Source organism: Trachemys scripta, chromosome 2, assembly GCF_013100865.1.
Source record: "Trachemys scripta elegans isolate TJP31775 chromosome 2, CAS_Tse_1.0, whole genome shotgun sequence".
Taxonomy (NCBI): Eukaryota; Metazoa; Chordata; order Testudines; family Emydidae; genus Trachemys; species Trachemys scripta.
In genome coordinates, this window is record NC_048299.1 from 42,232,276 (window position 1) to 42,246,460 (window position 14,185).

At 40.0% G+C, this 14,185-nt stretch overlaps 1 protein-coding gene across 1 annotated transcript; it reads right to left on the reverse strand.

Moving 5' to 3' along the window:
* Positions 1-10,935: 10,935 nt before the first annotated feature.
* Positions 10,936-11,479, reverse strand: LOC117871509 (actin-1). The gene has a single exon (XM_034759347.1). It carries the CDS (start codon positions 11,401-11,403, stop codon positions 10,936-10,938), a length of 468 nt encoding a protein of 155 aa, XP_034615238.1. The 5' UTR covers positions 11,404-11,479.
* Between the last annotated feature and the right edge of the window lie 2,706 nt (positions 11,480-14,185).

Below are 14,185 nucleotides of genomic sequence, written 5' to 3' on the forward strand. Positions count from 1 at the left end.
CTCTGACCCTGTCCCTTATGTTTATATTATCTGTGGCAAAGACTGTTGCTCAAGAATTTGACTTTTTAGATACTTGCAGTGCTTCAGCATGATACACAGTAACTGAACTGCTTTGGTGCTTACACCATCGTCTTTCGAGATGGACTATAGATACCTAAACATTAGCTTTTTTCCGAGAAAGGTTTTGCTAAGTATATTGAGTGAAAATGATTAGGGCTGTCAACTAATTACAGTTAACTCACGCCATTAACTCAAAAAAAATTATTGTGGTTAATATCACTGTTAAACAATACAATACCAATTGAATTTATTAAATATTTTTGGGTGTTTTTCTACATTTTCAAATATATCGATTTCAATTACAACACAGAATACAAAGTGTACAGTGCTCACTTTATATTATTTTTTATTACAAATACTTGCACTATAAAAGTGATAAAAGAAATGGTATTTTTCAATTCACCTCATAGAAGTACTGTAGTGCAATCTCTTTAGGAGGAAAAATGCAACTTACAAATGCAGGTTTTTTGTTCATAACTGCACTCAAAAACAAAACAATGTAAAACTTTAGAGCCTACAAGTCCACTCAGTCCTACTTCTTGTTCAGCCAATTGATAAGAAAAACAAATTTGTTTACAGGAGATAATGCTGCCCACTTCTTAATTACAGTGTCATCTGAATGTGAGAACAGGCGTTCGCATGGTACTATTATAGCTGGCGTCACAAGATATTTATGTGCCAGATGCGCTAAAGATTCATATGCCTCTTCATGCTTCAATCATCATTCCGGAGGACATGCTTCCATGCTGATGATGCTTGTTTTAAAAAATAATGCATTAATTAAATTTGTGACTGAACTCCTTGGGGAAGAATTGTATGTCTCCTGCTCCATGGTTTTACCTGCATTCTGCCATATATTTCATGTTATAGCAGAATTGGATGATGACCCAGCACATGTTGTTCATTTTAAGAACATTTTCACTGCAAATTTGACAAAATGCAAAGAAGATACCAATGTGAAATTTCTAAAGATAGCTACAGCACTCGACCCAAGATTTACGAATCTGAAGTGCTTTGCAAAATCTGAGAAGGACGGGGTGTGGATCATGCTTTCAGAAGACTTCAAAGAGCAACACTCTGATGCGGAAACTACAGAACCCAAACCACCGAAAAAGAAAATCAACCTTCTGCTGGTGGCATCTGACTCAGATGATGAAAATGAAAATGCATCGGTCTGCACTGCTTTGGATTGTTATCGAGCAGAACCTGTCATCAGCATGGACACGTGTCCTCTGGAATGGTGATTGAAGCATCAAGGGATATATGAATCTTTAGCACATCCGGCATGTAAATATCTTGTGACACCAACTACAACAGTGCCATGCAAATGCCTGTTCTCACTTTCAGGTGACATTGTAAACAAGAAGCGAGCAGCATTATCTCCTGCAAATGTGTCTGAGCAATTGGCTGAACAAAAAGTAGGACTGATTGGACTTGTAGGCCCTAACGTTTTACATTGTTTTATTTTTGAATGCAGAGGGTTTTTGTACATAAATCTACCTTTGTAAGTTCAACTTTCATAATAAAGAGACTGCACAACAGTACTTGTATTAGGTGAATTGAAAAAAACTATTTATTTTGTTTTTTATAGCGCAAATATTTGTAATAAAAAATAAATATAAAGAGAGCAATGTACACTTTGTATTCTGTGTTGTAATTGAAATCAATATATTTGAAAATGTAGAAAACATCAAAAAATATTTAAATAAATGGGAGTCTATTATTGCTTAACAGCACAATTAATTTTTTTATCGCACGATTAATCATGATTAATTTTTTAATCACTTGACAGCCCTAAATATGACCCAATTTTGCAAGGAAACATCTTCATCTTAAAAACATTGAAGAAATCACTTTTCCCCCCCCACTCTTTTCAATAGGAAAATAGTCAGTTTATAAAAAATTCACATTAAGAAGAGCGGCGAGTGAAATCATGCAATATAAAGCTGCACACGTTTTCAAATGAGATTTGAAACAGGGACACAGCCTTTGGATTTCACACAGTTTTAGTTAGAGGTTAGAAGTGACTTTTATCGTCAAAGAGACAAAATGAGTAACCAATGTTATTTGACAAACTTCTATTGGTGGAAGAGACAAGCTGTAGAGCTGCATGGAGTTCTCCTTCAGGCCTGGGACCAACAGAGCTGCAACACTTATCACACTAATTAATAAAAATGTAACAATGGCAACTTTCTCCTTGTGTATATAGGAATAAACCAACTGAATGGCTTTGCAGGGGGGCTTGTTTCAGTGTACTCTGTGAAGCACAATAGACACTGGTATGTAGTGAACCAGATAACCTCTAGATATATTGTACTGAATCTCTCACACACAAAGAAAAGCCAAAAAATAAATCACACTCTTATTTTTAGTTTCATCTTACACATTGTTTCTTTATAAAAAAGACCCTTACCACACACCAGTCATAAAGCAGCATCTACGGATATGTTAGTTTGCTCTGAAGTGATGAATGGCTATTTCATAGGAAGGCTGGTTTGAGGTCCAGCAATCAATACAACAAGCACTAAGGTATGGTTCAGACAGCCACTCTGGCTCTTATCAGAGCTCGCAGACTATGATAACACAAAAACAATGATATCAGAGTAATAGCTGGCTGCCTCATCTTTTTTTAGTAGTGAATGCTGTCCTTCATCAGTGTCTCCACCTCATCAAGTGGTCATTTTAAGACTATGGTGGTAAGTACTCATCTTGTCTTTTACTTAAAGTGTACTGCAACAATTTTTTCTTAAAAGGATTTGCAGGAACAGAGCAAGAGGGATAAACTGTAGAACCCAATCTACTGAAATTGCTTCGAAATGGTTTAATACTACAGTGGCATCAAAGAAGTGGACTTTAAAATATTTCCTCCTGAGAACAAAGGAAAAAAAATAGATGTAGCCAGAAGCCAAGGATAAACATAAGTGTTTTTTCAGTTTCCCCACCTTTCAAACAGGGATAACACTGCGCCCCTACCTTTGTAAAGTGCTTGGAGATCTACAGCTGGAAAAGTATGTATAAAAGCTATATTGTTATTATTAAGTATATTCTAAAAAGTGAAAGGCAACTGATGCTGTAAAACAAAAATATCTTCATAATAGAAAATTACACACAGCACTAAGAGGAGGACAAAAATCTAACACAAAATAATGAAGGATTGTTCATTTTCCCCCTCTAGAGTTTCAGCATTCATGCAGCACAACCCTATTCCATCCCCACACACAATCACTGACAGTTTTCCCCTTCCCACAGTTGCTTCCATCCTCTCCACAAAATCCCTGAAGCTTCCCCAGCCCAAATGCAGCTTCTCTACTTTGGCCAGCGGCCTGACCAGACAGCTCACTGCCCCGCCACAAAGTCACCATTAGAAGTTATGAGCCTGGTTTTGCCTTGGTCGGCACGTTCTGTGTTTATTTAATATGATGAATGTGAAGATTCTGTTCTATTTTCTGGTTCACCTTTCGCACTTGAACAATAGCCCTTGGTTTGTTTGTTCTGGAGAAACTGCTTATATACAGATGGGGACACGCACCAGTAGAACAGTGCTTAGCAAAATGTGAGTCTAGGGCTATACTTATAAAGCCTCAGTTCATGCCAGGAATGTGGGTCTGGAGGAACCCACATGGTAGCAGGCCCAGAGGCATTCTGGTTGAGGAAGAAAACTCTGGTTGAGGGGGTGTATTCTCCCCTGTACCTCTCAGCTCTGCCAGTCAGTACACAATAGAAGTGGGGTTGTGAGCCTGTCCTCACACTGCCCTGCCCCCTTTATTTACCCTAGTGGCAGAGCTAGACTCACACAGTCTTTGTGCTCTTTAGTAGACTTGCAGCATGTACAAGGCTGCCAGAGATGGGCCTAAGGCTCCTTGCATCCTCCCTCCTTCTACAGGGCCACCCAGCCAACAGGGTAGGGCTGACAGCAAAGCAAAGGTCCTGTCATGCTGCTGCACTGCACCACCAACACAGGTACATGGAGACTCATGTTGGGATCTCTGAATAGTCAGCAAATCTATGGGCAGCACTTGCAGAAGTGATTCCCTGTCCTCTTCTACCTGCCAGGTGGATCTGGCTGCAGATCTAGATATGTCATTGTGTTTCAGATCCACACATCCCAGCACATGGTAACAAACAGCCTGACTTTGGATTAGCTATCTTAAATATGTTTTTGTTACCTGGTGCCTTTTTGTGATCCCAAACAGACTGTTCTCTTTAGTTACCTCCTGTCAGGAATCAGAGCCTGCAGCAGAGTGAGGGCAGCCTCATCAGTGTAACTGGCCTGCAGCAGCTGCCTATTTAGCCACGCCACCTGACTGGCTGCAGAGGCCAACCGGCTAGCTCTGAAGCCAGCAGCAGCTCACTGGCTTCTCAACACTCCTGCCACTATTTCGCCTGCTACCTTGTTCCTGCTGCTCCTGCCTTGCCTCTGTCCTGCCCCCGCCTTGAACCCCTTCTTGTCTGCTACCCTGCTCACTCCAATTCCTGGCTTCTGGTTTTGACCTTTGGCTCTGGCTCCTGACTACAGATTCCAGTTCAACCCTGGGCTGTGGTACCCAGTTTCTGCCTTCCGGTTTGACCCTTGGCTTTGGCTCCAGACACCTCCCTTCCCTAGGTGTATAGAGATTATATCATTTTTCTTGACACAAATAGACTCTGTGCACAGTTATATGTGTGATTAAATAACAGGGTTTGAAATAGTCCAGTACCAGGTGTAGTTATGGATCATGATACTAAATAGAAGGCCCAACCTAGCCAAATACCAAAACAGGCAAATATCACATATTAGTGCAAGGTTGTCCATTGAAACCATATCATTGATACATAACACTTTTGTCCAACAGGACACACAACAACAGCATAACTAGTCTGCTTTCGTCAAACAAAAATAGAATTTATCCTATGGCTATTCCTATCACATTTCGTAAACAAATATACAGGGTTTGTATTACCATCAAACATTGCCCAAAAGGATAAATCTGTGACTCCATAAACATAAACTAATGGTCACCGAAGGGCACTTCAGAACTATATAAGCCACATACCCAATCATAAAGGTAACAGGAAATTCCTATTTTTGATGATGTTGTCATGTAAATTTAGACACTGGTAAAGCAGGTGCCAGCTCTTGCCAGGGCTGTAGGTGTCTGTTGAGCACTGACGAATTCATAGCTGGAAACCAGAGCAGCTCACTTCTATGTTAGCATTGTTCAAGAGAGATGTTAGACTTGTAAGGATGTGTTTAGTCTCTATAAAATGCTTGGAAATTGAGGCATGCATTAATCTCACTTGTAATGTCTATTCCATGCTACAAGGTAAAATACAAATTTGTTTCATAATTGTAAAAATGCCTGCTCTGAACTTGTGAACTCAGATGGGAAGAGTTGGCTCTCCCCAGCCATCCAGGAGGTCTAGCAAAATTAATTGAGCCATTATAGGACTAAAGTTTTGTTAATTGCCCCATGGACCCATAGAGAAGTAGGTGCAGAAGGCCTTGTCCCATCAGTTTGAATGCTGGAGAAGGGAAATCAAAATGGCTAATGTGTAGATTTTTCATCTCTTTGCTGTTTGGACTCCCACAAGGGCTGGAGCTAAGAAACAGAAAGCAGAGATACCCAAGGTCAACCTGTTTTAAGCCCTAAAAAGACATTCAGATTACTGACAGATTACTACATCTCTATCACCTTTTCGGATCACAGACAAACTCATTTGTGTATATATGCTTTTTTGCTTGCACCTGTAAATAACTCTCATATTACTTTTTCTTAGTTAATAAACCTTTAGTTTATTACAGGAGTAGCTACAGGCAGTGGCTTTGGTGTGACATCTAAGGCACAAATTGATCTGGGATAAGTGACTGGTCTTTTGGGACTGGAAGCAACCTGAATATTTTGTGATTTTTGTTGTAAGTGACCATTTATCACTGAGTCCAGCTTGCCTGGGTGGCAAGATAGGCTGGAGAGCCCAAGGGGACTGTCTGTGACTCCCTGGTAAGACTGTTACAGTGATCTAGGAATTCACATTTGTTACTGGGTTGGTGAAATCTAATCTAAGTTTGTAGTATCTGCCCTGAGGTTGGCGCACTCGGTGGTGAGCTACTCCAGACAGCGTGACATAAGTATTCCCCACACATGCTGTCAGACAATGGTTCGCAGACCAACAAGCTCAGTCAGCACTGCAATGAAGCATAAATATGTCATTGATGATCCACTAATTTTCATCTGTGTCGCTGGATGTTGTCTATATTGAAAGGTGACTCTTCAGACTTAGAGTCCTGATGTGAAGAACTTTGGTGTTTTGTACTGTAGTTCAGAACGAGACATGTAGAAGCTCAAGTGAATATTTTACAAGCTGCCAACACAATTTTGTGGGACCTTGGATGATATCTAACTACCCTCCAGGGAGTGTCTTCAATTAGTTTGCTCTACTTGATTGCTAAAGTTTAACATATGGTAAATCTATATGAGTCTCCACACCCGTAACTATCAAACTGCCTGTTTTCTTGCTAGCTGCAGAGGCTGTTAAAATCTTTTGCACAGGACAATTTTCACAAATTAAAAGACAATAGAATTTGTATAGGGCTGCTAAAGTAAATCCTGCTTTGGCCAGGCCATGCTACCTGTTTGAGATCCATTGAGGCAATGTGGCTAAACTGCACAAGTTCCAGCAAACTCCATCTGTATCACAGAGGCATCTGAGAAACCACTTTTTACATTTCTAGTGAGAGATGTCGATTTATTTGCTGCTTAGAGTGTCTCACATCTGCCCATAAATCCCACCTTCTCACGGAAGGATAGACCCAGTTAGGACAGTGCAATAGAAACAGTGCCTTAGACAGTGTACTTCAAGTAAATATTCTGTACTTATGGGGAAAGTCAACTAAGCTGCAACTAAGGATCTGCTGCTGTTTCTAGTTGCACAAACTGCAGTTTCTCAATTTCCAAGATTTTGAAGGTTCCTTTCTCTTGATCCACTGCACTTCCGCTGAAATGAACTGTTCATTTATGGCAATATTTTGCATGGCAGATTTCTAATACTATGTTCTTCTTGGGCTGGATCCAAAGCCTGTTGAAGTCAATGAAAGTGGCACCTATATATGGGAAAGGGAGCAGAATAGCAGATCTAAAGAGCGCATTTTGCGTTCAAATTTTATCCAGGTTCAGAAATAGTTGCCTCACTTGGTACTTGTAAAATTGCCTTGAAAAGCCTGAGAGGTAGAATTAAATATTTAACATTCTTACACTTATTGTAGCTTTTTAAAAAAAACTAACACCAAAACTATTACTTCTTTACTCCTTGGTTGGCAGCAACAAAGCAAATGAATTAAGTGGGAGGGTGGAAAGCAATTCAGTAAAATGAGAAAGATTTTAATCTTCTCAAATTGATCCTTTGATGTGGATAATTTTCAGGAGTGGGACCTTTTGTAGAGTAAGGGATCATGTGAAGTTTTATCCTTAGAGTAATCAAGCTTCGGTGAATCTTTTGAAGGAGAGAAAGTGTTAATAACAGCAAAGAGTGCAAAGCTGTTAGATCTGGAGGGCCAAGGTCTCCAGTGTATTGAAATAAGCAATGTGTGTCTGCAAATTGAAGCAAGGTAAAGGCAAACATTCCTAATGTACATTTCTTTAAGAGAAGATAAAGAGCATTGAATCAATAAATCACTGAAAAGATTGTTATTTTGTACAAGCTGAAGGTCGGCGCAGGTCATTCCCACTAACGCAAACAGATCTTGTTAATTTAATCCAACAGATTTGGCAGAGAAACTAAACAGGAATTTAATCAGCAGCAGAAGGTGGTGAACATTTCTGAAAATTGAACGATCATTGTGCCAGACAGTAAACATCATTATAGCAGGGTGGGAAAAGGAAAGGAAAAGTATCCCCCCTTTCATGCTCTTCATTAACTTAATCAAGCTCATAATAAATGATTAAAAACAAACTGTCTCCAGAAAAACACAAAACAATACATACAGGAGCAGCAAGGCAATAAATTAGGGCAACATTTATGCCAGCACTAAAATGCTCTCTTTACTATCCATTTCTTTTCTATTTTGCAGTTCTTTTCTTAAATCTGTCTCGCTGCAAAATGTAGGATCAGATGCATAATGTAATATTGCTATAACCCATGCTAGAAAGACATCAATTCGCTTTTCAACTTTTCTCAAGCCACAAAAAAAAGGTGACAAATCAGACGCTTCCAGATGTTGACTAGCAAGTCAATGCCTTGATTGCTACAGCAATTGCCCCAGAAGGAAGTCTGGGATTTGAAGGGAAAGTGGTTGTTCAACACACTAGCTTTTTTGTTTTGGTTTGTTTATTTACAACACTGAAACTGCCACAAACCAACAGTGTTCTCATAATCTCTATCCCCGAAATGCTACTCCACAGACACTTCTACATTTTTTTCTTTCCTGTCCCACAAACCGAGTGAGGTCTATTAAAAATTGCCAGTTTGTTGTGACATCATTTGTCAGAGAGGTGAAATTTAAAACTTTTATTGTAGATGTAGGGAAAAAGACATATGGAACAATGTTCAACTCACGTATTCTAGAAAGAGTTAAAGTCCAACTGTTCAGCATCTCCCATGTATATTTTTGATGGCAGATCCTCTCTGTGGTGAGAGATTAAATTATCTATCCATTAAATGGCATTTCAGAATTTGCTGAATTTACATTTGATACTAACCCAGTTCCAAATTGCCTACAGTGCTTTGGTCAAAACATTAATCTGACACATTAGAAAACAGACTATTTTTAGTCTGTAGAAGCAGAGAGCCTGCCCTTTGCTACATTAGCGGATCAGCACACACTTAGGTGGTTTTGTTGTAGTTATTATTTAGGTGAAAGCACTACCTTATAATACTTTTCCTGAATCCTTCAATAAGGAGCTCAGGCACAAGCTGAAATCTTCATATTTTCCCCTCAATTACAATAAAGCGTGAAATTAGTAAAAGAAACCAAAGAAGAACAGTGTCAAACGTGTTCACTTGCTTTTGTAGGGTGAACAATTACCATAAACTGCAAATGTACACATCTGGACTAATCCTACATTCCTTGAACTCACACGCCCACTGACTAAAGATCAGCATGAGCAATGCAGTTCTATAGGTTGCAACTCAAGTGCTTTCCTAGTTCAAGTTTATATGTGTTTCCATGAAGAAATGGTTAAGCCAGAGCCGAAAGGAAAGGAAACATTCTGAAATTGTTATGGAGTGGAGTAGAAAGAGTGTTATCACCACCATATGCATAATCTGTTTTTCCCCAAATACAGAACAGTAATATTTATTTAACACTTATGACTTTTCTGCATTATTATTGATAATTCTACCATTTCTATCTAGTAATGAACTAATATAATTATTATGATTCTTTTTTTCCTAATATATTTTAAAGACTCTTTACTCCTTAGCTCTGCTGACTATTGATTTATTCCCAATTATCATTCACATTTTTCTGATTAAATTCTTCCTCACAGCTGATTTGGCTCATAATGGTTTTCAGCTTTCAGCTTAAAGCACCAATTATATCCTGTTTATTACTGGTCCAGATTTTAGTCTGTTTCCACATTATAAATATGATCATGTCATGATCACTTGTACCTAGTGCTTCATTTGTGCCAGGGCTTGCCAGGGCTGACTCCTGGCACCTCTGGGCTTGCCGTGAAAGTAGTTATGAAAGTAAAAAAATTGCTTGAGCCACGGCATCTAATTACTTGAACTCTTTCATTACAAATTAAGCTCTGTTTGTAGCTAAGGTACCACTAACTTTTAGTTCTGTTAAGACAAGGTCTAATATAGAATTCCCACGTTAGTTCCTAACTTTTTGAGTTAAGAAACTGTCATCTGTAACATTTAGAAATTCCCAGGATGTTTTAGTACTGGCAGTGGAGACCTCCAGCATATGTCACTCAAATTGAAGGTGGCATAAACATACGATGAAGCAAGCAGTCAGAAAGCACAAAGGGGAAACGAATACTAAAGAAAAACTGCCATTACCACTGAAGTGGTTTTGTTTTAATTAACATGCATTCATTAGAGAATATTTACATATACAACATATACCGTATTACATTTACACCACATTTGCATCGGTAGCCCTAGAAAATGGGCCTAGAGAGGAATGTACTTTGCAATATCAAGAGTTAAAACAAGCAATTTGATCATTCAAACTAAATCCCTGGTTAAATGAAAACACACACAATGGTGAACAAAGATACCGTTGACATTTGATCAAGCAGTATGTAGCTTGGAGGACTTCAGAGATGGTTTGTTCCTCACTACAAGAGAAATTAATAACAAAGGCCTTGTCTAGATTAGAAACTTCAATTATTTGTGATTTAGTCCATTGTTTTGCCCTGATTGAATCACCAACAATGCAGTGCATCCTTGAATCAGCTTAAATTTTGCCCTGAATCTCTAACCTTATTTGAGGGGTTGAGCTGTCAGAGATTATAGTTGTCTTAACTTGTGAACCTCCTTCAGTTCACCAACTAAGATACCCATGCTCTCTCCCTAAAGACTATGGGCACTTCCTGGCTTCCAGCTCCACTTCTCCCAAGGCATTCCCATCTGGCAAATCTGTCTGAGAATCTGATTCTGATAAACCATGGGATTTGCAGCTATCAAAGAACCTGTGTTTCACAGGCTGCCGGGAGAATTAGAAGTGGCCAGGGACATTTCAAGGGGACCATGGGCAAAAGGGACATTACTGAGGATATTAGGTAACCCACATCTTTCCCCACTATACTACTCAACTACCAAAGCATAGGTGATTCACCAGCTGAGAACATGGGATGGATATTAGTAGAGGCACGAGGTATTCCAGAGGATGACAGCTCTCAGAGTGGACAGCCCACCATTTGTACCAGTGGAATGCATCCACACTGACACTCAGTGGATTGATTGAGTCTTAGTAGTACGACCAGAGGCATACAGGGACAACACTGCCTGGATAGCAACATACATGGCTGGGGTGTTGAAGGTCTCGAACATGATCTGTGTCATCTTTTCTCTGTTGGCCTTGGGATTCAGGGGAGCTTCTGTTAGCAGAACAGGATGTTCCTCAGGTGCCACATGAAGCTCATTGTAGAAGGTGTGATGCCAGATTTTCTCCATGTCGTCCCAGTTGGTGACAATGCCGTGTTCAATAGGGTACTTCAGAGTCAGGATACCTCTCTTGCTCTGGGCCTCGTCACCAACATAGCTGTCCTTTTGCCCCATGCCAACCATGACACCCTGGTGTCTTGGGCGTCCAACAATGGAGGGGAACACAGCACGAGGGGCATCATCTCCGGCAAAGCCAGCTTTGCACATACCAGAGCCATTGTCAATGACGAGCGCTGCAATTTCTTCTTCCATCTTGGAGAATCTGCTGTGTGGAGGCGGCTTCTCTCGGGGCTGGGAGATGTGAGGCTGCTAGGTCCGCTGCCGCTGGCTGAGTCTTAGTAGTTACAGGTTCAATGATTGCCCCTATAAACTCTGGGGCTAACTTGCAATCATTGCCTTCCAGACAATCAGTTGTTGCACTTCCTGTGTAGATAGATGCAAGGTGCATCTCAATGAATTGGGTGGAAACACTTTTTACCATAGTAACCTCTCCAATGTAGCTGTGACCTTAGATTTAAACTGGGGTTTTCCAAAGGAGTCTAAGGGAGTTACGGATCTAGTTTCCACTGCATTGGAAGTTGGGTATCTAATTCCCTTACACTCCATTGGAAAATCCCAGCCTTAATTCAGGGTTGTGAGTTCAATCCTTGAGGGGGCCACTTAGGGATCTGGGGCAAAATCAGTACTTGGTCCTGCTAGTGAAGGCAGGGGGCTGGACTCAGGGGTCCCTTCTAGTTCTATGAGATAGGTATGTCTCAATACTTTGCTATCATGCCTTTCATTTCCACTTTTACTGGAACAATGGCATGTGTACAAATGAAAAATACTTTAACAAATCTGCTGCCACCTAGAAGTTCATGGTAACTCATCACATTGTACTGCTCACAACTGCCCAGTGACAGCTGGAATAGAATTCACATTTTTCTAATCCAAAATAAAAAGGCATTTCCAAACTGAGCTCCAAGAAAATCTCCCTTGAGTATCATAAGTTTAAGGGTTATGACACGCAGTTTAGCAGTCCAGTAAAGGGCAACGGTACACTTAAATATTAGCCAATTCAGTATAGAAGGTTATACGCTGCCCTGTTTACTGACAAAAGTTTGTCATAGGGAAGAAAAATTAGAAAGCTCAAATTTCAGATAAATGATCATACATAGATAAAAAAAATTGAGATCAGTGAAGAAGATATTTACACAGTCACAGATTTTCACAAATATTTTAAAAGTGAATGAGATTTCCTAAATTAGCTTTTTGTACCCTTTGAAAATACTTTATCCTTAAATTGTAATAATTCTGTCAAATGCATTAGTGTTAAATTAGCTCTGCTCTAGGCGACTGTCAAAAAAGGTTCACTTTATGGTAAATTAGGCTTCCATACGCCCCCCAAAAATTGTATTTCTTTGTTCTTGAACTGAAATGTTACTAAAATGCCTTAAAGTTCAAAACACTTTTGGGTGATAAATACTTTATATCTGATGATCTGTGAGAAAATGGGAAGTTGCTTAAAAAAAGTGATATAAAACAAACCCAACAAATTTGGGGGGGTATTTTTTTATATTGCTGATCTGTCATTTCTAGAATATTTGAAAGGTTTCAACATTTTATTTCTTTGAATCTGGCTTAGTAATAAATAGACAATATTAATAATTTTTAATGCAGTTTTATCCTATATCCCTCTCTTATGGATTTTTTTCTCAAAAATACTCCTAAATTTCAACAAATTATAGATACATTTTAAAATTATAGATACATTATTGTACAAACATTTCCAGACTGCAGATAATATTAGTTACAACACACACACTACATTTTACATCTTTTGTCCATCTTTTTTAGCTTATTCTCAACTATTCCTGATTTTTACCCATTCTGGTTTGTTTAACAATTTAGTTTCAGTGCTCATGACAGTGAATTTAGTGCTGGGTGATTTTCTTTGGATCTAGAGACCTCTGTGTAACTAATGCCTGATCAAATGCCCATTGAAGTCAATAGGAGTTCACATTTCAGTGGAAATTATTAGTTTTAGTAGTCTTTGGGTCAGACTTTTAGAGAACAGCCATAGCATGGGCAACAATAGCACAAACTGCCACTTGTCCACCAGCATGATTCAGTCCCAACCTGGAGTGACCCAGGGTCGGCTTCAAGTTTTTTGCCGCCCCAAGCAAAAAAATTTCCTCATGCCACCCACTCATCCCGCCCCAACTCCGCCCCTTTCCCGCCCCATTCCAACCCCTTCCCCAAATCCCCAGCCCCGCCTCCTCCCCCAAGCACGCCGCATTTCCCCTCCTACCCCTGGGAGGGAGAAGCGGAGCGGTGGCACGCTTGGGGGAGGAGGCGGAAGTGAGCTGGGGGGGAGCGGTTCCTCTGCTCCCCCCAGGGTTACTTTCTGCGGCCTTCCCCGCGCCCCCCCCACTGCTACAGCTCACCTCCACTCAGGGCCGGCTCCCGGCTTTTTGCACCCCAAGCAAAAAAAAAAAAAGGGAGCCGGAGTGCCACCCCTTGGAAAGTGCCGCCCCAAACACATGCTTAGAGTGCTGGTGCCTAGAGCTGGCCCTGGAGGGACCCCATTTTGAGATACTCTGTCTCCATTCAGTCCTGGGCCTTTTGTTTATTTTCTCAGAGCCAGCGATATAGCTGTGGTTTTTCCTGGTATGTCTCACAAGTGAGTTTCTTCTTACAAATGACATGGAATTTATTTTAGCTTTATTTCCTGAAATAAAGAAAAACTACTGAAATAAGAAAAATTACAGAAATAATGAATTAACATGAAAATGGGCATCTTCCCCTGATTTCTACAGAAGGCTCCCATCCTGCTCCCATTGCTATTTTGAGGGAGTTTCCCCACTTGAATTGGGGAAGGGAGGCACTCAAAATTATGCCAAGCCCCTTATAGTGCAGCTAAAAATACAATGGCCTTGTCCCAAATAGCTTACAATCCAATGTCAGACAAAGGAGAGCAAGCACAACAGAAGACTATGCAACTACCCACTTAATGAATGTGCATACCCTGGAAAGACCCTTTTCTAAATATATT